The following is a 25,921-nucleotide window of genomic DNA, read 5'->3' as shown; positions in this document are numbered from 1 at the left end:
AACCATCAAGTCCAAGGAATTGTCTGTAGACCTCCGAGACGGGATTATATTGCGGCACAGATCTGGGGAAGGGTACAGATAAATTTCTGCAGCATTGAAGGTCCCAATGAGCACAGTGGCCTCCATCATCAGTAAATGAAAGAAGATTGGAACCATCAGGACTCTTTCTAGAGCTGGCCGCCCGACCAAACTGAGCGATCCGGGAAGACGGGCCTTAGTCACGGAGGTGAACAAGAATCCGATGGTCACTCTGACAGAGCTCCAGCGTTTCTCTTTGGAGAGAGGAGAACCTTCCAGAAGAACAACCATCTCTGCAGCACTCCACCAACCAAGGCCTGTATGGTAGAGCGGCCAGACAGAAGCCACTCCTCAGTAAAAGACACATGACAGCCTGCCTGGAGTTTGCCAAAAGGCACCTGAAGGACTTTCAGACCACGAGAAACAAAAGATTGAACTCTTTGTCCTGAATGGCAAGCGTCATGTCTGGAGGAAACCAGGCACCGCTCATCACCTGGCCAATACCATCACTACAGTGAAGCATGGTGGTGGCAGCATCATGCTGTGGGGATGTTTTTCAGCGGCAGGAACTGGGAGACTAGTCAGGATCGAGGGAAAGATGAATGCAGCAATATACAGAGACATCCTTGATGAAAACCTGCTTCAGAGCACTCTGGACCTCAGACTGGGGTGAAGGATCATCTTCCAACAGAACAACGACCCCAAGCAAAGAGCCAAGATAACAAAGGAGTGGCTATGGGACAACTCTGTGAATGTCCTTTTGTGGCCCAGCCAGAGCCCAGACTTGAACCCGATTAAACATCTCTGGAGAGATCTGAAAATGGCTTTGCACTGATACTCCCCATCCAACCTCATGGAGCTTGAGATTTCCCGCAAAGAAGAATGCCCAAAAATAGGTGTGCCATGCATGTAGCATCATACACAAAAAGACTTGAGGGTGTAATTGGTGCCAAAGGTGCTTCAATAAAGTATTGAGCAAAGGCTGTGAATACTTATGTACATGTGATTTTGTTTTTTTGTTTTTTTTGAAATTGTTTTTGATTTATTTTTTTCTTAGTTTTTTTATTTGTAATAAATGTTCAAAGATTTCAAACAAACTTCTTTCATGTTGTCATTATGTGGTATTGTTTGTAGAATTTTGAGGAAAGTAATGAATTTAATCCATTTTGGAATAAGGCTGTAACATAACAAAATGTGGAAAAAGTGAAGCGCTGTGAATTCTTTACGGATGCACTGTAAAAACTAGATGCTTTAAATTGAAAAAATTTAATAAAGAATTGAGTACAAATATATTAAAACGTAATATTCACTGTAATAATAACTCATCAAAATATCACAAGCAAGACAGCTGTTGAATAAAAGTTTGGCAAAAAAATGCAATGACATCTTATAAAGTTCTATTTTCACTTGTTAAAAGTTTTTAGAATGTATCGGACACCATTTTGATGATGAAATAATTAAAATGATGTGAACTGGTGTGAATAGCACATTATCATTTTAGCATAGTTTTGCTGTGGTATCGAAATTGGTATCGAGAACCGTTAAATTCCACTGGTATCAGTACCAACTACTGAAATTTTGGTACTGTGACAACACAAGTCTTGTTGTGATGAGCGATTAATTGAAATAAAATAAAAACATTTATTTGACCAGTGCAACTATCAAACCACGAATAAATATTCTGCCTGCTGTGCAGCACTTGTGTGCACAGTTAGGGCTTTCACGATTATGGAATTTGGCTGATGATTAATTGTCAAACAGATAAATGTGATTATAGCGATTAATTGTCTGTTTTATGGCTATGACAGTTAATTGTCTCTTTTGGGGCTATGGCGATTAATCGTCTCTTTTGGGACTATGACTATTAATTGTCTCTTTTAGGGCTATGACGATTAATTGTCTCTTAGGGCTTTCATTATTAATTTTCACATAAATTGTGCTTCATACACCTTAAGAAGTCATTTTTTACGTATTTAACTTCAAATGTACAAATCAAATAATAAAATAGGGAAAATGTGTTTCCTTTTAAGGCTTTAAAAACATTTTCATTTAAAAATGCATTCTTTTCTTTACATTTTGGCCTAACGCAGGGGTGACCAACCCTGCTCCTGGAGAGCTACCTTCCTACAGAGTTTAGCTCCAACACACATGCCTGTCATTTTCAAATAATCCTAAAGACCTTGATAAGCTGGTTTAGGTGTGTTTGATTAGGGTTGGATCTAAACTCTGCAGGAAGGTAGCTCTCCAGGAGCAGAGTTGGTCTCCCCTTGCCTAACGTAACATCTGTACTGAGACTGAATTTTGTCTGGTGAAAACTGAGCTTTTCGTAAGTGCACTCTCAAGTGGATGAATTTGAAAATACTGTCTACCCATTGTAGTGTGGATTGGACAAATGGAGACATTGGAAATCTGTGACATATTTGTTGTCATTCGATCAATTCTAGAGGTGTTTGTGGTATGGATTTTCCATACATGCTCCCGTGAGATTCTGTCCCGCTTCCGCATGAAATGGAATTTGTTTTGTCCCTATCCCGCAGTATTCTTTTATTTTATTTTAGATATTTATATTTTGTGGGAGTTCTGCGAGTAATTTCTTTCTCCTGCTCACCACGCACACATCGGTATCTTCCTGCCTGCTCCCGCATTCAGCAATCAAATTTGTCCCACGCCGCCCTCTTTTGCGTCGGGTCCAGTGGATGCAGAACTGTGTCCTATATTGCATTTTTGCAGGCTTTATTTTTGTTTATCATACACCAGTTCAAATTGCAATCGCTATTATTTTGCAAAATAATTGCAATTACATTTTGTGTTTGTCCAAAGCGTTCAGTCCTACTATTAGTGTTAATGGTGTTTGTGTGTTATAACTTCCTAGGCAGCAGGGGGTGGTACCTCTCACGTGGTGAGCTTCTCCTACTTCAATGCCTTCAACTCTCTCCTGAACAACATGGAGCTGATCCGAAAAATCTACAGCACACTTGCTGGAACTCGCAAGGATACACTCGTTACTAAAGGTGTGTACTGTACACAATAATCTCGGAGTTTCCATTTGTGTGCACGTCAGAATAAAACTAGGGATGGGAATCTAATGGAATTTTTAACAATTCTGGTTCTGAATCCACTCAACGATTCCTTGTTTTTTGTACTATCTTTTAGGACACGTACCACCAGTAAATGGTCAAGGTTAAACAATGTAATTTATTTTATTTTACGCAATACAATTTGTATGTAATACAATATATTTGTTTTTATTTACCATTTATTTTTCCAATTTTCACTTTTTATTGATTCACACGATTGACACAGAAAAGCTAAATATATATTCACAGAATTAACATTTAAACCCCCATTATTCCCTTTCCTCCTCCCAATCCCCAACCCTACTCTGACCCTTAACAAAAATCCCTCTGGTCACACTTGAGTATACAGCCGTGGCCAAAAGTATTGGCAGTGACATAAATTTTGTGTTTTGTAAAGTTTGCTGCTTCAGTATTTGTAGATAATTTTTAGCCTGTTTCTATGGTATACTGGAAAACAATGATAAGCATTTCACAAGTTTGAAAGGCTTTTATTGACAAAAACATTCAATATATGCAATATTTACAGTTTTGACCCTTGTTCTTCATAACCTCTGCAATTCGCTCTGGCATGCTGGATATCAGCTTCTGGGCCAAATCCTGACTGATGGCAATCCATTCTTGTCTTATTAGTGATCGGAGATGATCACAATTTGTGGGCTTCTGCTTGTCCCCTCGCCTTTTGAGGATTGAATCACACTCAATGGGATTAATATCCGGGGAGTTGCCTGGCCATGGATCAAAACTTTCAATGTAATGATCCCAGAGCCACTTCATTATCACTCTTGCTTTGTGACATAGTGCTCATCATGCTGGAAAATGCACAAATCATCACCAAATTGCTCCTGGATCGTTGGGAGAAGTTGCTCTTGCAGGACATTTTGATACCATGCTTTATTCTTGCAGTGTTTTTGGGCAGAATTGTGAGAGAACCCACTCCCTCGGATGAAATCAACCCCACACGGATGGTCTCAGAAACCTCTCTCCTTGAAATTCTTGATGATTCGGTAAATGGTTCTTTCAGGTGCAATATTCTTTGCAGCAGATTCCTTGCATGTCAGGCCATTTTGATGCAACGCAATGATGGCTACACGTCTTTCTTTAACCATTGCTAACAAGAACACAATGATTGGAAGCAGTTCTTCCCCCCTTTTATAGCAATCAGTCTGTTCTTATAATCCAATCAGAATGGAGTGATTTCACCTGACTCGTACACACTTTCCCATGTGATGCTGATATGATTAGTGAAATGATGTTAGCTGGTCATTTTGTGCCAAGGCCAAAAAACAGTGAAATTTGGGTTTTTGTGATAGTTCATTTTTTTTGCCAATGAAGCTTTTTGCAATTATTTAAAATGCATCTGATCACTCTGCACTATAATCTAGAAACAATGTGAATCAACACCACAACTACAGAAACAGAAAACTTTGCAAAACACAAAATTGATGTCACTGCCAATACTTTTGACCATAGCTGTACACAAAAAAAAAAATATATATATATATATATATATATATATATAAATAAAATATTCTCACACATATAAAACTACACTTCTCTCTCCACTGCCTCTCCCCAAGAGCCCTCCAAAAAGGCCAAATAGCTGCCCCATTTTTTTGCCTAACCTTGCCGCTACCCTCCCCATCTCTGTGCACCACTCTTGAAATGAGGCGGCTCCAGCCGACTTCTGTCCCCTAAGAATAATCTGTCTGCCGATCATAAAACTGGCTAGGACCCAATATTTTATGCATTTATCCCCTTATATATATTAATGACCACCCTATCGCCTAAAATACAGAGTTTGAAAAATGAAATTTGAGTGCCCAAAACATCACACATAAAACTCTGAACCCTCAACCAAAATTCTTTGATCTTAACCACCAAAAAACATGGGTTGTGTCTCCATCCTCCAATTGGCATCACCAGCAGGTGGGTGTGTCTTTAAGACCAAGCCTATACAATTGACATTGGGTCCAATAGAATCTATGCAAAATCTTGGACTGCATAAGGCAAACCCTTGCATCTCTAGATACAGACTTTAAATTTTTTAGAATCCTAGCCCACACTCCCCCCTCCAATACCAAATTTAAATCTTTCTTCCATAATCTCTTTAGAGAAGTTGTAGCTCAATACACTGATGCCTCATGACATTTTCCAAAAGCAATAATCACCACTCGCAAGTATCTGCCGCTTGATGGGGGTGTATGCTACTCCCAAATATAGTACAGAGCAGGTGGTGCAGCTGAAGAATTGAGACCTGGAAATCCCAAAGTTTTGAACCATATTTTCAAAGGATCTCATCACTCCACTCTCATATAGGTCACTGAGCATAATAACCTCCCTCACAATCCACTCTGTCCAGCAGAAAGGTGACTTTATTAATACATAATTTTGTGTTCAGCCATTTGCTCGAGGCAACATTTAAATAAATGTCCGAAATAAACACTCTGGACACTTTGTCCATACCGAGTGCAAATGCGAGATAACAGGGTGTAATTTATCTTCTCCGGTTAGTTTGATAGAAAGGCTTTACAATGGCAAAATAGGGGAAAGAACTTCCTGTTCAATACAAAACCATGGAGGGGCTCTCTCAGGTGGAAGCGACCAATGAGCCAAATGCATAATAATAAAACAAGATCTTGGGTAGGCCTAGCCCACCTTTGTCAAGCGGCCTATGCAAATTACTGAAATATAATCTGGGACGTTAACCATTCCAAATGCAGGATTCCGCTATGCTATCAAATTGCTTGAAATAAGAGAGGGGGACAGCTATAGGGAGAGATTGTAGCAGGTAGTTGAATTTTGGAATACAATTACATTTTAATAACATTAACCTTCCCAATCATAGATAAATGTAATGAAACCCACCTGCCCACATCGCTTGAAATCCTTTTAATTAAAGGGTAAAAATTAACTAACTAAATCACCCAAATTTGCTGGGAATAAAATACCCAAATACTTAATGCCCTGTTTGGGCCACTGGAAGGCACCCTGCTGAAAAGCATTACGCTGTCAGAGAGTGAAAGTCTTGTGTGCAGTTCCGAGCAACATAGACGAGACATATACCAATTACAATAAACAACATATTTACACAACACAATTTACATATCAAATGTACACATACACAGCACAATATAATATACAATGTATGGTGGCTCAGTGGTTGAGGCTCAGGGTTACTGACCAGAAGGTCAGGGGTTCAAGCCCCAGCACCACCAAGATGCCACTGTTGGGCCCTTGAGCAAGGCCCTTAACTCCAGGTTGCTCTGGGGGGGATTGTCCCTGAAATAAGTGCACTGTAAGTCGCTTTGGATAAAAGCGTCTGCCAAATGCATAAATGTAAATGTAAATGTACAGTAAACAATACACACAATATAGAATACACATACAGTAAAAATAAAAAATAGAGTATATAAAAAATATATATGCAGTAGTTGTATTGAGGAGAATATAATTATGACAGTCCAGTGTGAGATAATAGATTAAAAAAGTGCAGTGCTGATTATTGATCGTGAGAGATCAAGTGTTCAAAAGTAGGATTGCTTGGGGGAAGAAGCTGTCATGTAGTCGGCTGGTGCGGGTCCTGATGCTGCGATACCACCTGCCTGCCTGATGGTTGCAGTGAGAGCAGCCCATGACTCGGGTGGCTGGAGTCTCTGATGATCCTCCAAGCTTTTTTCACACACCGCCTGTTATATATATGTCCTGGAGGGAGGGAAGCTCACCTCCGATGATGTGTCTGGCAGTTCGCACCACTCTTTACAGGTCTTTGCGGTTGTGGGCGGTGCTATTGCCGTACCAGGCGGTGATGCAGCCAGTCAGGATGCTCTCTACAGTACTGGTGTAAAACCGTGTGAGGATGTGGTGGTTCATTCCAAACTTCCTCAGCTGTCTCAGGAAGAAGAGGCGCTGGTGAGCCTTCTTCATAACGGCCTCAGTGTGGACGGACCATGTGGACACCGAGGAACTTGAAACTGCTGACTCTCTCCACTGGTGCTCCATTAATGGTGATGGGGCTGTGTTCTCTGTCTTCCTGAAGACCACTACAAGCTCCTTGGGTCTTACTGGCATTGAGGGAGAGATTGTGCTCCTGATACCAGCGTGTCAGAATGCGCACCTGCTCTCTGTAGGCTGTTTCATCAATGAGGGCAACCCTGCCGGTGCACCTATCCAGAGAAAAATTATTCTGAAATTAATAAATTTGTTTTTACCACCGCTACAGAGTGTCTATAAAGTAACCTAATCCATCCAACAAAAGTATTCCCGAACCCATACATTTCCAAAATCTTAAAAAGATTATCCCATTCTACAATATCAAATGTTACCATATACTGGTACCATAAAATTCAGCGGCAAAGCCGTCTGCTCCCGGAGCAAGGCCTTAATTACCTCGCCAAGCCCGACAGTTTAGGAAGTTCTAATGGTTACACAGTTTCTAATATTCTTTTCAGTAGACAAAGATGTGGTACTATAAAGACCAAGATAGAATTCTGTAAAAGCATTATTAATATCAATGGCTGAGGTAAATATTTCACCACCAACAGATTTCACTGAGGGAATGGTAGAAAAAACACTCTGTTTTATATATCTAGCCAGAAGCTTACCTGCTTTGTCCCCAGACTCAAAGTATGACTCTCTTGCCCTGAATAGCCAAAAATCCACCTTCCACGACAAAATAGTATTATATCTGTATTTCTAATTCCCTGAGGCCATTAGACGACATTCGGCACTTCAGCTCTGCCTAGGCACTTTTAAAATTGGATTGTGCTTTGGATTATTTAGAGGCATACTGTATGATATGACACCTAAGAACTATCTTAAGTGCTTCCCAAGCCACGCCCACAGAGGATATTAAGGACCAGTTGGTCTCCATATAGACATTGATTTCAGTCTTTTGCGTTTGTTGGAATTCAGGATTTTGCAAAAGGGATACATTAAAGCGCCAACTATATGATTTCTCTTTCTTCGTATGTGGCAACACCTCTAAACACACTAGTGTTTGATCTGAGACTATAATGTTTCCAACTGAGCAATCAACAACAGATAAAATGAGGGACTTGTATATAAAAAAAATAATATTCTATATTAAATCTTATGGACTGATGAAAAGAATGTATAGTCCCTACCAGATGGGTTCAAAAGTCTTCAGATGTCTGTAAGATATCTCTAGGGGTCTTGCACACCTTTTGCTTCACTAGGATCAAGGACTGGTTCCATCAATAGATTAAAGTCTCCTCCCAATATTATGTTATATTATGAAGGGTGGCAGCTGCATGCAACATCCCTTCAAGATCTATAAAAAAGCCCTGATCTTCAAAGTTAAGTGCATGAAAATTAGCCAAACTAAGACTTTTTCCCTGAATTTCTGCTAAACCAATAATGACTCTTCCTAATTTATCTTTAATCCATTTGAGACATTTGAATTGTAGATGTTTACTTATCAGCGTAATGACTCCCCTGCTCTTACTCGAGCCAGCACTATAAAAAAAATGCCTCTTTTTTTTCTTGAAGAAACACTATCATATTTCTTTTGCTTAAGAAGAGAAATAACCTTCTTTTTATGGGTGCCCCAACCCATTTACAATCCACTCATATTAACATTTTTACATATAGAAAAAAATTTATTGTGTTAAAAACAAGATTATAAAGACCAATTTCCAACATTGGTCCGACCATCAAAACCCGAACTTCCCCCAGAACAAAACAAACAGAAAAATAAGAGTGAACATTAACCCCGTACACGGCAGCAACTGGCGTCCATACCTCCAAACTCAAACAGTCCATGCACGACTACGAGAGCCCCCGTGACAACTTTGCCGTCGGATTACTTAAGTCTGGTGTTTCTATACAGATTTTGTGAGACAGAATTACACAGAAAAAGATAATCTATAAAACAAACTCCAGCCAATAGGCGGAGTAAACACAAAGAGCATGTAAGTTCATCCATAAAATTGTCCTGAAGTTGTATTACTCTACAAAATAAACTCCAGCCACTAGGTGGAACTAGCACATGAAAGCGCACAGATTCTTCAAACTGTCAAGCAAATGTTCAGTTAGCCGTTCCACTCGGCTGCAACATGAGTGCAGGCAAATTACTTGATCACTCCAATGTCTTAGCAAGAAATACTCACAAAACAAACCTAAGCCAATTGGAGAATTAAGCACAAAGAGCATGTAGATTAATTCTCAAAACCCTCCCAAAGGTGTGCCATCTACAAAATAAACTCAAGCAGTTAGGCGGAACCAGCACAAGAAAAAGTATGCAGAAACTTTATGCAGTCAAGCAAAGGTTCAGTTAGCCGGCCCACTCTGCTGCAACGTGAGAACAACGAGATGACTTGCTCACTCCATTGACTTTATGATGGACATCGCTTGCTGTGGGCATGTGAATGTTTTCCGGCCATCCTTAGCATCTATTCTCAATTTCATCGGGAATATCATTGCAAAATCGACCTTCCGTTGGTGTAAAAGTTTCTTGCATTCTTTGAATCGATAATTTTTCTCTGTTGTCAAATTCGCAAAGTCTGGGAACAAGAAAATGCTGTGGTTCTTCCAAGAAAGCCTTCCTTTACTCCTCGCGTAACACAAGATCTTTGTCGGATGAAATTTGGCCAGAATTGATCGGGGCCTGTCTCCCTCTGCTCATTGATGAGCAGGGACCCTGTGAGCTCTCTTGATTTCCAATGTATGGCCTGCTATGTGGAGCAGATTCGAAAAGAGCCCATCCAGGAATTTTACCGTATCCTGTCCCTATGCTTCCTAAGGGATTCCAATGATACAAAGGTTATTCCGCTGGCTACGGTCCTCCCATGTCCTCCAACCTCTCCCAGACACGCTCCAAATCCACCTTGGTCGCTAGCGGATTAGCAGATAATTCCCTCTCCGATGACTCCAGGTAATCAATCCATTTCTCCACATCCCCCACTCTTGTAACCACATCGTTGAACTTCGCCTCCATGGCAGTGATCGATCGACGTATCAAAGAAAGCTTCTTCAAGTCAGCAACGACCTTTGTCAGCATTGCCGACATGTTCAACATCTCTTGCCGTACCTCTCCGACTAAATCGACTCGCAGGCTTGGGCCCTGCTCGGGGGTGTCAGCTTGACCATGTAAGTGTCTTTTTATGTCTCCAGATCCCAAAATGTTTTAATTCTTTGACATATTGTCCTCCTAAAACAGTTATGAAACAAGTGTAATTGCAATGAACTAAATGTTTTAAACCCACACAACACTGTTCTCTGTTCATTTGAGACATGAACCGGTTCATTCTTTCTAGAATCAAACTCATTTGTCCCACATTATTTGGTGGTGTGTGCAACCAAAAAGGATGACACAACAGAAAGATGTGTGGAATATGTATTGTGTTTTAATGTATTAACTGTCACCAGTCTTTCATCAGATTGAACTCTGACTAAGCTCACAACTCAACTATATATTTTGCTGTGTTCTTGTAGATGAAGTAGCATTACAGCTCAGTTGTGGATCGTGGAACAGTCATTTTTGAGTACACAGAGTATTTTGCATGCAGATATTCAAGAACCATTAATGGAACTGGAATAAGTACAACTCTTAATTAAAGGAGAACTGTTTTAATTTTGCAGTATTTTCTAATATATTTTCCCTTTTTCTCCCCATCTGTAGAGGAGTTTGTTCATGCTGCAAATAAGTTTGGTCAGATCACTCCTATGGAAATTGACATCCTGTTTCAGCTGTCAGGGCTGCACTCCCAAACGGGGTAATTTCCTTGATTAAAATCTGAACTTCACCTTATACAATAAGCAGCGTTATCAGCTTGATTAGGTGTTTCTGTGTATTATTATGCGTAGACGGTTAAACCTGGCTGATATCGAGAGGATAGCACCGCTGGAGGAAGGAGCTCTGCCATATAATCTGGCTGAGGTGCAGAGACAGGTGAGTTTATCAATCCATACTGTGAGATAAGAGTCCTTTTATGGGTCATTTGAATACATATTACTGTCAGATAACCATATAGTGTTATCAGTGTTATTACTGACTTGTGTGCAGTAATAAGACAGACATCACTATTATGCTAATACTTAGGGTTAGGGATTTAAACAAACCCATCTATCCTAAGTATTAAACGTCAGCGTGTAGTTTGTCCTGCACGTTTGTGCTATGGACATTGATACCTCAAATTGTGAAACTTATTGAGTAGAGGTGTGTTTTTATTTTTATTATTCAACAGACTTACAATTTTTATTTGGGGAATGATAAAACGGGCAAAATACAGATTTTAACACACAAAAAAACCTATTGGCCGATTTTGACATCAGATCATTGTTTTGCTCAAATTAAGTTTTTTTAAATGTTCAAAGAGGTACAAAAGCTTTTTATAGTTCTAAAAATGAAAAATTACCATTGAACTTGACAGGCCAAAATGTTAAAGAGCCATAATGTAAGATAAATGGAAGATAAAAAGTATAGAAAAATAAATATCCAAGCATGATGATTGATGTAAAAAAAACAAAATTATTTGAATTTAATTATTTAGTTCTTTTTTGCAGTTCAAAACAACAGAAAATATAATAGAAAATGTTAGACTATTCAAAAACTAAACACCCTTTTTAATTCTATTGTATTATATTGGATTATGCCATACACACCGCCACTTGCTTGCACAATGTTGACTGAATCGCTGAATGCAGTCTATTTATTAGCTTTAGATTTCGAGGTTTTGTGATCACGTAAGATCATGTTGTGATTTTGTGCAGTCTTAATGGATATCATACCAATGTCTCAAGTCAAAGTTTGCTGGTTTCAAAGCGTTTTGTATTGTCTTACCTCATGTATAGTTAAGGGCCACTTTAACAACTCACGTCTCTATCACCGGCTTTTTGTCATTAACGTGAGAACAAGAATTATTTAAAATTAAATGTCATGTTTTTGGAGTGCCAACTGTTCTACATTCTGTGGCTATTATTATTTCTCTATAGTTTTTTCAAAGTGTGATCCAATTAATTATAAGTAAACTATTGGTTTTTCATATCAGCATTTAAATATTTTAAATCGATTTGCCGATGGTTTTAATTTGGTCAATAATTGGCTGATAAATACTGCCAGCAGACTCATCGCCATATCCCTACTTACATTGAATGAGGGACCCATGCCATATCTAGAGACCAGACCAGGGTCAACACTCTGGCAACCACCCATAATATTCACAATGTTGTCATAAATGTCTAATATTGACTGCCCCCTAAAAATTATGTGCATTTAATACATAATACTTTTTTTTTAATACATCATATGCTTATTTCATTTTCTCTCTCTTTTTAGCATTCACATGGGGATGTTTCTCGGCCTGTGTGGCTGCAGGCAGCTGAGTCAGGGTACAGGTTTGCCCTGGGCGCCATCGCTGGAGGTTCGACTTTACACTCACTTCTCACGTTTCATTATTTTATAGTGGCTATATTATAATTTTTGAAGCTTTGTGTTTTTCCTTATAATGTTCGTCAAGGTTTCCTGCTAAGGCTGGTTTAAAATATGGATTTTACATTTAATCACAATATTGAATCTAATTGAATCACTTGCATATTAGGTGTGGGAATAGCCACAGACCTCCAGATTCAATATTAAAACCGTATTTAGATGTTGATTCATTATCTATAGCTATTGTTTTTTTTAATTATTGAGTTTTGATATATTTATCTGTTAACTCATTTGATTCACTTTGTAGTTCAGAATTTGCAGGTAAAATTTAGGAATGTGCAAACCACCAATTTTCATAATTGACTTGTTGGTGCGCTGTCTGATCAATTGGTCGAATAGTCAATGTAAGGAACCCATGCATAATTAGGCTTCATTATGTCTATGTTACCCCAATCAGACGAGTTTTATTGGGATTTATGGATGCTAAACTCAGCCCTTTAACAGGTTAACTAATGAATATTCAACAAAATAAATAGGTTAAACTATAAACTTTATAATTGAAAACAGAATCAGGTTGAATCGAATTTGGAAATCTGTATCAATACCAAGCCCTATTTCTTGCAAATAAAGATAAAGTTGTAATTTAATTCACATGACAGTTCTCCAACTTCTCTCTGATATTAGAATTTAGACTGTTTTTGCTACTGTAGTTTTAAGACTTCTGTATGTAAATTAACTCTGTTATGATTGAGTACTAATTAGGATGATTTACGTTCTGATTGTTAGACCATCTGTACATAGTACATCGAACTGTTTCATTTCAAAAATGCAAGAAATAATGTTTATATGTTTTTTCCAAACTGTACATTCATTAAGCAGAGGATTTTATCATAATCATCTTAAGCAATTTGTCACACAAAGCCAACAATATCCACAGTGTCGCACTTAAGTTCTGATTGTAGACAATGTGTAGTTTTTGCACGAGTGTATACATTTTACCCTGTGTGTGGTGTTTGTGTGTTTACAGCTACGGGTGCAACAGCTGTGTACCCCATAGATCTGGTAAAGACACGTATGCAGAACCAGCGATCCACCGGCTCCTTTGTGGGGGAGCTCATGTACAAAAACAGCTTTGACTGTGCCAAGAAAGTCCTGCGATACGAGGGATTCTTCGGCTTTTATAGAGGTAGAGAATGTATTTGTGTCAAATTAAGCGTTTGCTACAAAATCATTTCATACTTGTGTTCCCTTGATCTCATTTTCTGTGTTTTCCCTTTAGGCTTGTTGCCCCAGCTCATCGGAGTGGCTCCAGAGAAAGCCATCAAACTCACTGTGAGTATCGTTAAAGGAATAGTTCGTTGAAAAATAAAAATTATTTACACACACTCATGTTGTAATTCCTTCTATCGTGGAACACAAAAGGAGATCTATGGAAAGATGCTATGTATGTGAAGGGTTACTGAGGATAATATTCTGCCTGACATTTCCTTTTGCGTTCCATGGAAGAAAAAGTCATACAGTTGAAGTCATAAGTTTACATACACTTACAGTGGGGCAAAAAAGTATTTAGTCAGCCACCAATTGTGCAAGTTCTCCCACTTAAAAAGATGAGAGAGGCCTGTAATTTTCATCATAGGTACACTTCAACTATGAGAGACAAAATGAGAAATAAAATCCAAAAAATCACATTGTAGGATTTTTAATGAATTTATTGTCAAATTATGGGGGAAAATAAGTATTTGGTCGATAACAAAAGTTTATCTCAATACTTTGTTATATACCCTTTGTTGGCAATCACAGAGGTCAAACGTTTTCTTTAAGTCTTCACAAGGTTTTCACACTGTTGCTGGTATTTTGGCCCATTCCTCCATGCAGATCTCCTCTCGAGCAGTGATATTTCGGGGCTGTCGCTGGGCAACATGACCTTTCAGCTCCCTCCAAAGATTTTCTATGGGGTTGAGATCTGGAGACTGGCTAGGCCACTCCAGGATCTTGAAATGCTTCTTACGAAGCCACTCCTTCGTTGCCCGTGCGGTGTGTTTGGGATCATTGTCATGCTGAAAGACCCAGCCACGTTTCATCTTCAATGCCCTTGCTGATGGAAGGAGGTTTTCACTCAAAATCTCACGATACATGGCCCCATTCATTCTTTCCTTTACACGGATCAGTCGTCCTGGTCCCTTTGCAGAAAAACAGCCCCAAAGCATGATGTTTCCACCCCCATGCTTCACAGTAGGTATGGTGTTCTTTGGATGCAACTCAGCATTCTTTCTCCTCCAAACACGACGAGTTGAGTTTTTACCAAAAAGTTCTATTTTGGTTTCATCTGACCATATGACATTCTCCCAATCCTCTTCTGGATCATCCAAATGCTCTCTAGCAAGCTTCAGACGGGCCTGGACATATACTGGTTTAAGCAGGGGGACACGTCTGGCACTGCAGGATTTGCGTCCCTGGCGGCGTAGTGTGTTACTGATGGTAGCCTTTGTTACTTTGGTCCCAGTTCTCTGCAGGTCATTCACTAGGTATCCCCGTGTGGTTCTGGGATTTTCTTGTGATCATTTTGACCCCACGGGGTGAGATCTTGCATGGAACCCCAGATCGAGGGAGATTATCAGTGGTCTTGTATGTCTTCCATTTCCTAATAATTGCTCCCACAGTTGATTTCTTCACACCAAGCTGCTTACCTATTGCAGATTCAGTCTTCCCAGCCTGGTGCAGGTCTACAATTTTGTTTCTGGTGTCCTTTGACAGCTCTTTGGTCTTGGCCATAGTTGAGTTTGGTGTGTGACTGTTTGAGGTTGTGGACAGGTGTCTTTTATACTGATAACTAATTCAAACAGGTGCCATTAATACAGGTAACGAGTGGAGGACAGAGGAGCCTCTTAAAGAAGTTACAGGTCTGTGAGAGCCAGAAATCTTGCTTGTTTGTAGGGGACCAAATACTTATTTTCCCCCATAATTTGCCAATAAATTCATTAAAAATCTTACAATGTGATTTTCTGGATTTTTTTTCTTCTCATTTTGTCTCTCATAGTTGAAGTGTTCCTTATGGTGAAAATTACAGGCCTCTCTCCTCTTTTTAAGTGGGAGAACTTGCACAATTGGTGGCTGACTAAATACTTTTTTGCCCCACTGTAGGTTGAAGTCATTAAACCTTATTTTTTAACCACTCCACAGATTTATAAGTAAAGTTTTGGCATGTTGTTTAGGACATCTACTTTGTGCATGACACAAGTAATTTTTCCAACAATTGTTTACAGACAGATTGTTTCACTTGTAATTGACTATATCACAATTCCAGTGGGGCAGAAGTTTACATAAACCATGTTAACTGTGCCTTTAAGCAGCTTGTAAAATTCCAGAAAATTATTTCAATCCTTTAGCCAATTAGCTTCTGATAGGAGTTGTACTGAATTGGAGGTGTACCTGTGTATATATTTTAAGCTCTCCCTTCAAACTCAGTGTATCTTTAATTGACATCATGGGAAAATCAAAAGAAATCAGCCAAGACCTCAGAAAACAATTGTGGACCTCCATGCAAGAAGCATTTTTCAAACGCCTTGTAACACTTCCCACAAGAAGGAGGACAGGGAACAGGTGTTCAGCAACAGGTAAGCTTTTAATTCTCTTTTTATACTACACAATAGTAACCAAGCACACTGAGTTGGCTTGTCATCTCTCCCCGACTGGAGGCTCGGTGTCTGCTTTTATGCCGCTCTCCTCGTGCTCACTGGAATTAGAGACAGGTGTTAGGCATAATTTAGCTCAGGTGTAAGCGCCCTTACCGCTTTCCTCTCCCGGACGGGCGCTTGACCACGCCCCCGCTGCCACATGCCTGAAGGTACGACGTTCATCTGAACAAACAATAGTATGCAAGTATAAACACCATGGGACCACGCAGCCATCATACCGCTCAGGAAGGAGACTCATTCTGTCTGCTAGAGATGAACGTAGTTTAGTGCGAAAAGTGCAAATCAATCCCAGAACAACAGCAAAGGACCTCGTGAAGATGCTGGAGAAAACAGGTAGAGGAGTATCTATATCCAGAGTAAAACAAGTCCTATATCAACATAAACTGAAATGTTGCTCAGCACGAAAGAAGCCACTGCTCCAAAACCACCATAAAAAAGCCAGACTACAGTTTACAAGTGCACATGGGGACAAATATCTTGGTCTGATAAAACAGAAATGTAACAGTTTGGCCATAATGACCATTTTGTTTTAGGAAAAAGGATGAGGATTGCAAGCCGAAGAACACCATCCCAACAGTGAAGCATGGGAGTGGCAGCATCATGTTGTGGGGGTGCTTTGCTGCAGGAGCGACTGGTGCACAAAATAGCTGGCATCATGAGGAAGGAAAATTATGTGGATATACCGAAGCAACATCTCAAGACATCAGCCAGGAATTTAAAGCTCAGACAAAAATTGGTCTACCAAATGGTCAATGACCCCAAGCATACCTCCAAAGTTGTGGCTAAATGGCTTAAGGTCATCAAAGTCTGGTATTGGAATGGCCATCACAAAGTTCTGACCTCAATCCGACAGAAACTTTGTGAGCAGAACTGAAAAAGCATGTGCGACAAAGGAGGTCTGCAAACCTGACTCAGTTACTGCAGTTCTGTCTGGAGGAATGGGCCAAATTTCCAGCAACTTATTGCGAGAAGCTTGTGGAAGGCTACCCAAAATGTTTGACCCAAGGTAAACCATTTAAAGGCAATGCTACCAAATACTTACAAAGTGTATGTAAACTTCTGACCCACTGGAAATGTGATGAAAGAAATAAAAGCTGAAATAAATAATTCTTTCTACTATAATTCTGACATTTTCACATTCTTAAAATCGTGATCCTAACTGTCCTAAGACAGGGAATGTTTTCCACAATTAAATATCAGGAATTGTGAAAAATTTAGTTTCAATGTATTTGGCTAAGGTGTATGTAAACTTCTGACTTCACCTGAAAGTGTTTGGAACAATAGGAGGGTGAGTAAATGATGACAGAATTTTTATGTTTTGGTGAACTATCCCTATAAACTGATTGCAGAAGTTTTAATGTAGGTAAAACTGATTACTTGAAACTCTGTCTCTCATTTGCAGGTGAATGACTTTGTGAGAGACAAATTTACTACTAAAAACGACACGATACCATTGGCTGCTGAGATTCTCGCTGGCGGTTGTGTGAGTGTCATTATCTAAGCAGAGCTTTTAAACGTTTTTTTTTGTACTTCATTAGTAAAGTCTCTCTCTGTCTGTCTATTTGTCTCTTTCCAGGCTGGTGGCTCGCAGGTTATTTTCACCAACCCTTTGGAAATTGTTAAGATTCGTCTGCAGGTTGCCGGGGAGATCACTACAGGTCCCAGAGTGAGCGCGCTCAGTGTGGTTAGAGACCTCGGCTTCTTTGGCCTCTACAAGGTTTGGAAACCTTTTGTCTTCCATTTTTCTCCAAAAAGCCATTTATGTACAGCTCACCTCATATCCTGCTGATGCCACCTTGCACCAAGTTTCAGCTGAGCTAACTTGGTATACTCAGTTTACCAAATCTGAATTTACTAGATCAAAAATATATATTCTTTATAATCAGAATTTAAGTTGGAAGTCTGTGCTGATTCTCAGCCGTAGCGTTTAATATGAATTGTAATGTTATTTTCCCACCAAAGGGTGCCAAGGCTTGTTTCCTGCGCGATATCCCCTTCTCTGCCATCTATTTCCCAGTATATGCTCATACGAAGGCACAGCTAGCAGATGAAGATGGGCGACTGGGGCCTCTTCAGCTCCTCACAGCTGGTGCCATTGCAGGTCAGACATTTTTCTATCCACACTGAAATCGAAAATGTGTCACATAGCGACAAAATAACAGCCAATCGAAAAAGGTTTGATATGGGGTGGGGAACACACTGGTTCATTTTATGTCGTCATTTTTATTTGTATAGCGCTTTTCACAACACGCAGCTTTACAGAAAATCAAGCATTAACAGAAAATCAAACTGAAATATCTATTAAGTCTTAGAGTGATCATTGTGTAGTTTGATTAATTATGATTGTAAATTGTGTATAAACGTTTTTATAATTAATAATTGTATTTAGAACCCCTGTGAGCCAGCTGAAGGCGACTGTGACAAGGAACACAAAACTCCATAAGATGTTGGTTAATGGAGAAAAAAACCTTATGTAAGATTAAACTGTAAAATTAATGATTAATGTCATTGAAGTCCATCCTGGATTAACTGCAGACGTTCACAGAGATGCGATGTTCTTTGTTAGTTGGCTGCTGTAGTCCATCAAAAGACAAAGGTGATGCAGGCAGAGATCAATGAGGTGCATCACAGTTCAATCGGCAGGTCATTTCGGTGAGGTTCAGTGGGGCCCATCCTAAGACCAAGGTTCAGGCAGTGGCTCATGAAATATCCGATGTCTGACAGTTGGAGTTTGCAACAGTTCATCCTCTGAAGTCCATTGTAAAAGACTGAAGTGATGTCTTGCATGCACCGGCTGCATTTAGTCATCATTACTCAGACACATAGCAGTGGAGTCCGAGACCAAGCAGGAATGGAGCTGGATCTGGGCGGCTCTGGTAACCTTGTGATATGAATCCCGACATGGAAACAAATAGAATAATATTAGCGTAGATGTCATTACATTTTATGCAGTTATAGATCATGATGGATGTTTCTGGTTCTGGCAGACCTAACTAAAGCAGCCTAATTGTAAGTTGATGTATAAATTATGTGTATTTCTGTCTAAATAGATTTTGTCTTTAGTCTAGACTTAAACTGAAACTGTGTGTTGTGTGTGTCCCGAAAAGTGTTAGGGAGAATTTTCCATAGTTTAGGAGCCAAATAGGAAAAGGATCTTCCTCCTTTTGTGGATTTTGATATTCTAGGAACTATTAACAAGCCAGAAATGTATGAACGTGATGGAATATAGCATGTCAGAAGGTCACTTAAGTATTGACGTGTCAAGTTTTGCCGCTGTTGCATGGTTCAGAATGTGCATTCCAATCAGAGGTTATACTACAAATAATCATATTTGATCAATTATATTGTTTTATGCATCATTAGTTACTTTTCCGTAATTTCACACACAATGTTCATGCAGAGAAACTGATGCACTAATTCTATTTCATGCTTTTAAATAGTTTTGTCCTGTTGAGCTAAGTTAGGACACTGCATAAAAGTGAAAGTTTTTTATTTTATTTACAGATATTTAATGTGATAATATGTCTGCTAACACAATGACATCTGGATTTTCTTTGATCCACAGGTGTCCCAGCTGCCTCCCTTGTTACTCCTGCTGATGTCATCAAAACACGATTGCAGGTGGCCGCCCGTGCTGGTCAGACAACTTACTCTGGAGTGATCGACTGTTTCAGGAAGATCATGAAGGAGGAGGGCTTTAAAGCGTTATGGAAGGGAGCTGGAGGTACACGCAAACACACAGGCATTCAATCACAAATTAATTCTCACACACGTACTTTATTTCAGTCTCGTTCATATTTGCTCACAGTCCTCTCTCTGTATTCTCTGTAGCTCGTGTATTCAGGTCATCTCCTCAGTTTGGTGTGACCTTGGTGACCTATGAGCTCCTTCAGCGATGGTTCTACGTCGACTTTGGAGGACAGTAAGTGTTGATCATGTTAAAGACACTGTTATGACCCCCTTAGAGGATTCCGTCAGCATGAAGATGTCATACTCAAAGAACATACTTTATAAATCCAATACATCCTGTTGTAAAATCTGATTGGATTAGCAACATTATAATGTAGTTGTTATAAAGTCAATATACTCTGATCCCACATCAATTCAATTCTATATTAATGCACGTTAAATTTAATTATGTTGGCTAGCAACGCCTAGCTACAGCACACAGCATAAATGACTACACCCCCTCTGAAACCTCCTCAGTTACACTCTCTTTACATATAAGACATATTTGGAGTTCATGTATAATGTAATGTTTAAGCAACTCTGGTTTATCAGATACTAATGAAACATGTCAATATTAAACAAGAAAAATTACTTTATCAAAGTGATAAACGGCCATGTTGCAAAAATGGTTACACCCTCCTGAAAGTTACAATAATAAAAACTTAACAAAATGATTTTTGGTGCTAGTTGATGGAAATTGATCAGCAGATTATTCTTTCTAACTTTCGCAACTCAAATAGACATAATTGAAGTGTAAAAGTGTTACTTAACCCATTGAATCATTCTCGGACTCACTGACAACAAATGCACCACATGGGAGAGAATTGTCAAGTAAATGAAGAAAGAAAATGATTTAATTGCACAAAAGGGGACAATGGCACAAGTGTATTAGCAAATCACTTTTATTTAGTCAAAGTACAGTAGAAAAGTGAAAGAAATTCAGAAAGGATGAACTTGTGACAAGTTTCCTGAACTGTTCAGACCATCGCTGTAAGCTTTCACCTCATAATAAGCGATTTTTGCTAACAATCGCCAAGCACGTTCCTCAAAAGCTGTGAGAAGCCAAAATGGAGTGACTATTTCATCTCACACAGTGAGGCGCACTCTGCAAAGAAGTGAAATGCATGGTTGTCAGCCACGCATGAAGGCACTGCTGAAACCAAAGCATAGAAAAGCTTTTTTAGACTTTGCCAAGGCCCATACTGATAAAGGTGCAGACCTTTGAGAATCTATAAGTTGGTCTTATGTGCCCAAAGTCTTTTTTCCCCCTTTTTTTTTTCTGATGGAATCCAAACTGCATGGCATCACACGGGGAGTGGGAAGTGCGTGGTACCAACAGTGATGTACAGTGGTTGTAAAGTTCTTATACAGGGATTTAAGAGTGCTGAATGTATGGGTTAATTACACTTCATCAATAGCATCATGATTTCACATATGTTCTACAATAGAGAATCATTATAGTATGAATAATTAATAAAAAATTATAATAAAATATTTATTATACATTTTTAACGCAGATAGAACACATGCCTATTTTATAATATGTCCGTGAGTAATGGAGAAAGACTGTTGATAGATTTTATCTCCCCCCCCAAAAAAAAGTTCAGGCTCAGGAATTTTTTTCACTTTAAGCCCTGCATAACATGTATTTGTAAGATAAGAAGAGTTATCTTTATTTCATATTTCCATTGACTGGCTTACATTTGGGTTTTGATACAGTTTGAGAAATATAGAATCTGTGTTTTGAGCAAGTGACACAAGCAAAGAGTGCTGTTAAATCTACATCTGTATCGTTTCATATACATATTTAACATGCAATCCAATTATAAGTTAAAGCTATTCACACCGAAAACACATTTGAAAAAATCAGATACATATCAGATTTATTTCCACATATGTCCCAAATTGGATTTGAAAATGTCAGATTCAAAGTGCTTTTGGCTGTTGACACGATCATCCAATTAACAAATCTGTGTCTGAAAAAATCAGATTTGGGCCACATTCAGCTGTGGTGTGAATGTAGCAAATATGTCATCATGAACTTGTACACTTGATGTCAATAAGGGTCAGAGCAGTATTTAAAAGTTATGGAGGACTTTTTAAGCACTAAAATATTGCACACTATTTGAATTTATTCAAGGGTGTACTAATTTTTGCAACTCATTACTTAAGCAAAGCTGCCTAATTTAATTACAGATATTGATAACATCTTTTGATTTTGTTATTAAGCCTATGTTTAATACATTTAAATTTTCAGAACATCAGAACATTTTTTAAATTAAGTAACATTGCTAACACTGTTCTTCATAACAGACAAATAAAAAACAGTAATAATGAGCATTTAAAATATAAATTTTACAAGCGCACCCACGAAGCGGTAATAATTCGATCGGGAAAAACCAGCAAACAAGACTGTCTGAACATTTTGTGAATTCATAGAGAGAAATCCACATTAGGGTTGTGCCGACAGATGATGATCTCTGGGAACGACGATGGTCAGTGTGATTGCCAATAGCTGATGCCTTTGACGATGCCAAGTTTATATTTTGCTTGTTTTCCCATGTATTAAATAATAATAATTATTATTATTAGGCTATTATTATTATCAAATTAATATTACAAATAATTTGTCCGTAGACACACAGACATGCGCTTGAAGAAACACAGTTTATTATATTATTAAGAGCAGATGACAGAAAAGCCGTCTATACGTATGTATGTTTGTACAGAGGCGTGTAGTCTCGTGGAATATATAAATGTTTCTCACTCTTTCTTTGTTTCTGTCTGCTGAATTTTTTTTTTGTTTTTGTTACAAGAAGAGTAGCCTATCGTCTATGAGAGTGCTGCAAATTACCTCAAATATCTCAGCTCAAGAGGTGCTTTGAGTTCAGTTCACTTTATTTCCACAGAGCAGTTCCTTGTGAACGCAACTCTGCAGGGTCACTTTATATATATCCTATACTTCTGTGATTAAATCATAAAATAATACAAAAACACATTCACCTTGAACAATGATTTATATTTCAGTGATTATTATCATCATTATAATTATTATTTTTACATTTATAACTGGTTTTATGTCTTCATTCGTGTAAGTAATTTTCCTCCTGCATGTTTAGATGGATAACTTGCCTGACGGTAAATGGAAAGGTATACATTGGGGGAAATAAGTATTTAACGCATCAACATTTTTTCATTAGATATATTTTTAATGAGGCTATTCACATGAAATTTTCACCAGACATCAGTATTAACTCAAGAAATCTGCAAATGTAAAGCATTCACAACATAAATAAAGTTGTGTAATAAAGTGGAATGACACAGGAAAAAAAGTATTGAAAATGCTAAGAAAAAGCATTTCTCCAAGGTAAGGCAAGGAACCAGCTAAAATCTGTAAGTAGTTAGAAAGTAATTATACCTCCTATCTGTGCAAATTAATATCAGCTGGGTTAGTAAATTGATGGTCTATAAAAAGGCTTTCCATTACCAAGGTGTCACACAAGAAACTCACGATGGGTAAAAGCAAAGAGCTCTCCCAAGACCTTTGCAACCCTATTGTTGCGAAACATATTGATGGAATCAGATACAGACGTATTTCAAAACTTCTGAATCTTCCAGTAAGCACCATTGGGGGCCATTATCCGCAAGTGGAAGCAACATCACTCCGTCATCAACCAGCCACGTAAGATTTCTGTACAGTGAGTAAGAAGAGTAGCCCAAGAGCCAAGGACCACTCAGAAAGAGCTCCAGAAACACAGAAAACAATAGGCAATGCACTCCACCACCATGGCCTCTATGCACGCTCACCCTGCAAGACTCCATTACTAAAGAAAAGGCATGTCGCAGCTCGTTTAAAGTTTGCTACAACTCATTTGACAAGACTATGAAATACTGGGAGAGTGCAGTCTGGTCAGACGAGAGCAAAATTGAACTTGGTGGTCATACTACACACCATGTTTGGAGAAGAAATGGCACTGCACATCACCCTAAAAACACTATACCAACAGTGAAGTTTGGAGGTGGAAGCATCATGGCGTGGGGCTATTTTCATCACATGGTACTGGCAGACTTCATATAATTGAAAGGACGAACAATGAATGGAGACCTTTACTGTGAGATTCTTGAGAAGAATCTGCTGCCACCAGGATGATGTAGATGAGATGTGCTAGAAGCAGGACAACGATCCAAAGCATACAGCAAAGGAAACTTTCAATTGGTTTCAGAGAAAAAAAAATCAAGGTGTTAGAATGGCCCAGTCAATCACCTGATTTGAATCCAATTGAACATTTGTGGAAAGAGCTAAAGATCAAGGTTCACAATAGGGCCCCGGAGTCTTCAAGATATAAAGACAATATGTTTAGAAGAATGTGTCAAAATCACACCTGAATACTGTGGCCGATTATTTTCTTCATACAGGAAGTGTCTTGAATCTGTCATTAAAAAAAACAAAGGCTTCTTCGCTAAGTATTAAATACATTTCAGTTAGCATGTTCAATACTTTTTTCCTGTGTCATTCCTCTTTATCACACATAACTTCACTTATGGTCTTTAATGTTTGGATTTATTTGTGTGTGTGGATTCCTTGAGTTAATACCAAAGTCAAAGGTGAATGTGAATAGCCTAATTGGAAATATATTTACTAAAACAAATGTTTACACGTTCAATACTTATCCCCCACTGTGTGTATGTATGTGTGTGTGTGTGTCTGTGTGTAATATATATAAAATTATTTTATCTCTTCATTATTTTATTTTATTTTTCGTTTTATTTGGAGTGCAATTTGAATTTAGAAATGTATTTGATTTAAGTTTAAAATTTTTAAAATAAATTAATGTTATTTTCAATGCAAAATCACTAAAGCAAGAATATTCACCGATCATTCAGCCCGGGTGTTGTCGATGTAATTGGATATTGCGATATATATCTATCTATCTATCTATCGTGAAGTAGGGAACAGAACAAATTTATTCACACACATGATGTATTTTCCCAGACAACGAAATACCCGACCGGTAGAGAATGCACAAATGAAGTAGGTTCTTTGCCAGAGAGATATTGCCCTTCACAACAGGTGTAAAGCCATCTTTCAAAAAGTTGAACAACAAACATTTTAGTTGCACTTATTTTTTTTTCTAGTTTCATTTGAATTTTTAGTTAAAATAAATTAAAAAATCAAGTTCATAGTTTCAAATCAATATCCATCCATCCATCCACCTTCAAGCTCCAGCAGGGGGCCCCAAACTTCCCTATCCCGAGCCACAATAACCAGCTCTGACTGGGTGACCCCGAGGCATTCCCAGGCCAGTGTGGCGATATAATCTCTCCACCTAGTCCTGGGTCTTCCCTGAGGCCTCCTCCCAGCTGGACATGCTTGAAACACCTCCTTATGGAGGCACTTAGGGGGCATCCTTACCAGATGCCCAAACCACCTCAACTGGCTCCTTTCGATGCAAAGGAGCAGCAGCTCTACTCTGAGCTCCTCACGGATGACTCAGCTCCTCACCCTATCTCTTAGGGAGAAGCCCGCCACCCTTCTGAGGAAACCCATTTCGGCCGCTTGTACTCGCGACCTAGTTCTTTTGGTCATGACCATAGGTGAGGGTAGGAACGAAAATTGACCGGTAGATCGAGAGCTTTGCCTTCCGGCTCAGCTCTCTTTTGTGACAACAAATCAAATCAAATCACTTTGTCACACTACCATGTACACAAGTGCAACAGTAGGTGAAATTCTTGTGTGCAGTTCCGAGCAACATAGCAGTCATGACAGTGACGAGACATATACCAATTACAGTAAACAACATACTTACACAACGCAATTTACATATCAGATGTACACATACTTACACAACACAATAATTATATACAATGTACAGTAAACAATACACACAATATAGAATACACAATATAGAATACAATAAGTAAAGAGTGTGTATATATATATATATATAAGTAGTTGTATTGAGGAGAATATGTTGACAGTTCAGTGTGAGATTATAGGTTAATAAAGTGCAGTG

The 25,921-nt window shown here is 38.7% G+C and overlaps 1 protein-coding gene across 1 annotated transcript in view; it reads left to right on the top strand.

Annotated features, from left to right (window-relative positions):
* Positions 1-25,921, top strand: part of LOC127653945 (electrogenic aspartate/glutamate antiporter SLC25A12, mitochondrial-like) — a 46,609-nt gene that overhangs the window by 14,644 nt on the left and 6,044 nt on the right. Inside the window, exons 7-17 of the mRNA XM_052140819.1 lie at positions 2,891-3,029; positions 10,735-10,828; positions 10,920-11,004; positions 12,391-12,475; positions 13,511-13,669; positions 13,763-13,815; positions 17,581-17,661; positions 17,755-17,895; positions 18,141-18,279; positions 19,744-19,902; positions 20,010-20,100. Coding sequence (XP_051996779.1) covers positions 2,891-3,029; positions 10,735-10,828; positions 10,920-11,004; positions 12,391-12,475; positions 13,511-13,669; positions 13,763-13,815; positions 17,581-17,661; positions 17,755-17,895; positions 18,141-18,279; positions 19,744-19,902; positions 20,010-20,100 — 1,226 coding nt within the window. The remainder of the gene's footprint in view (positions 1-2,890; positions 3,030-10,734; positions 10,829-10,919; positions 11,005-12,390; positions 12,476-13,510; positions 13,670-13,762; positions 13,816-17,580; positions 17,662-17,754; positions 17,896-18,140; positions 18,280-19,743; positions 19,903-20,009; positions 20,101-25,921) is intronic.

The sequence above is a fragment of the Xyrauchen texanus genome, chromosome 13, assembly GCF_025860055.1.
Source record: "Xyrauchen texanus isolate HMW12.3.18 chromosome 13, RBS_HiC_50CHRs, whole genome shotgun sequence".
In the NCBI taxonomy this organism is placed as follows: Eukaryota; Metazoa; Chordata; class Actinopteri; order Cypriniformes; family Catostomidae; genus Xyrauchen; species Xyrauchen texanus.
The sequence above is the reverse complement of the archived record's forward strand: the minus strand, read 5'-3'. Positions and strand labels throughout refer to the sequence as shown.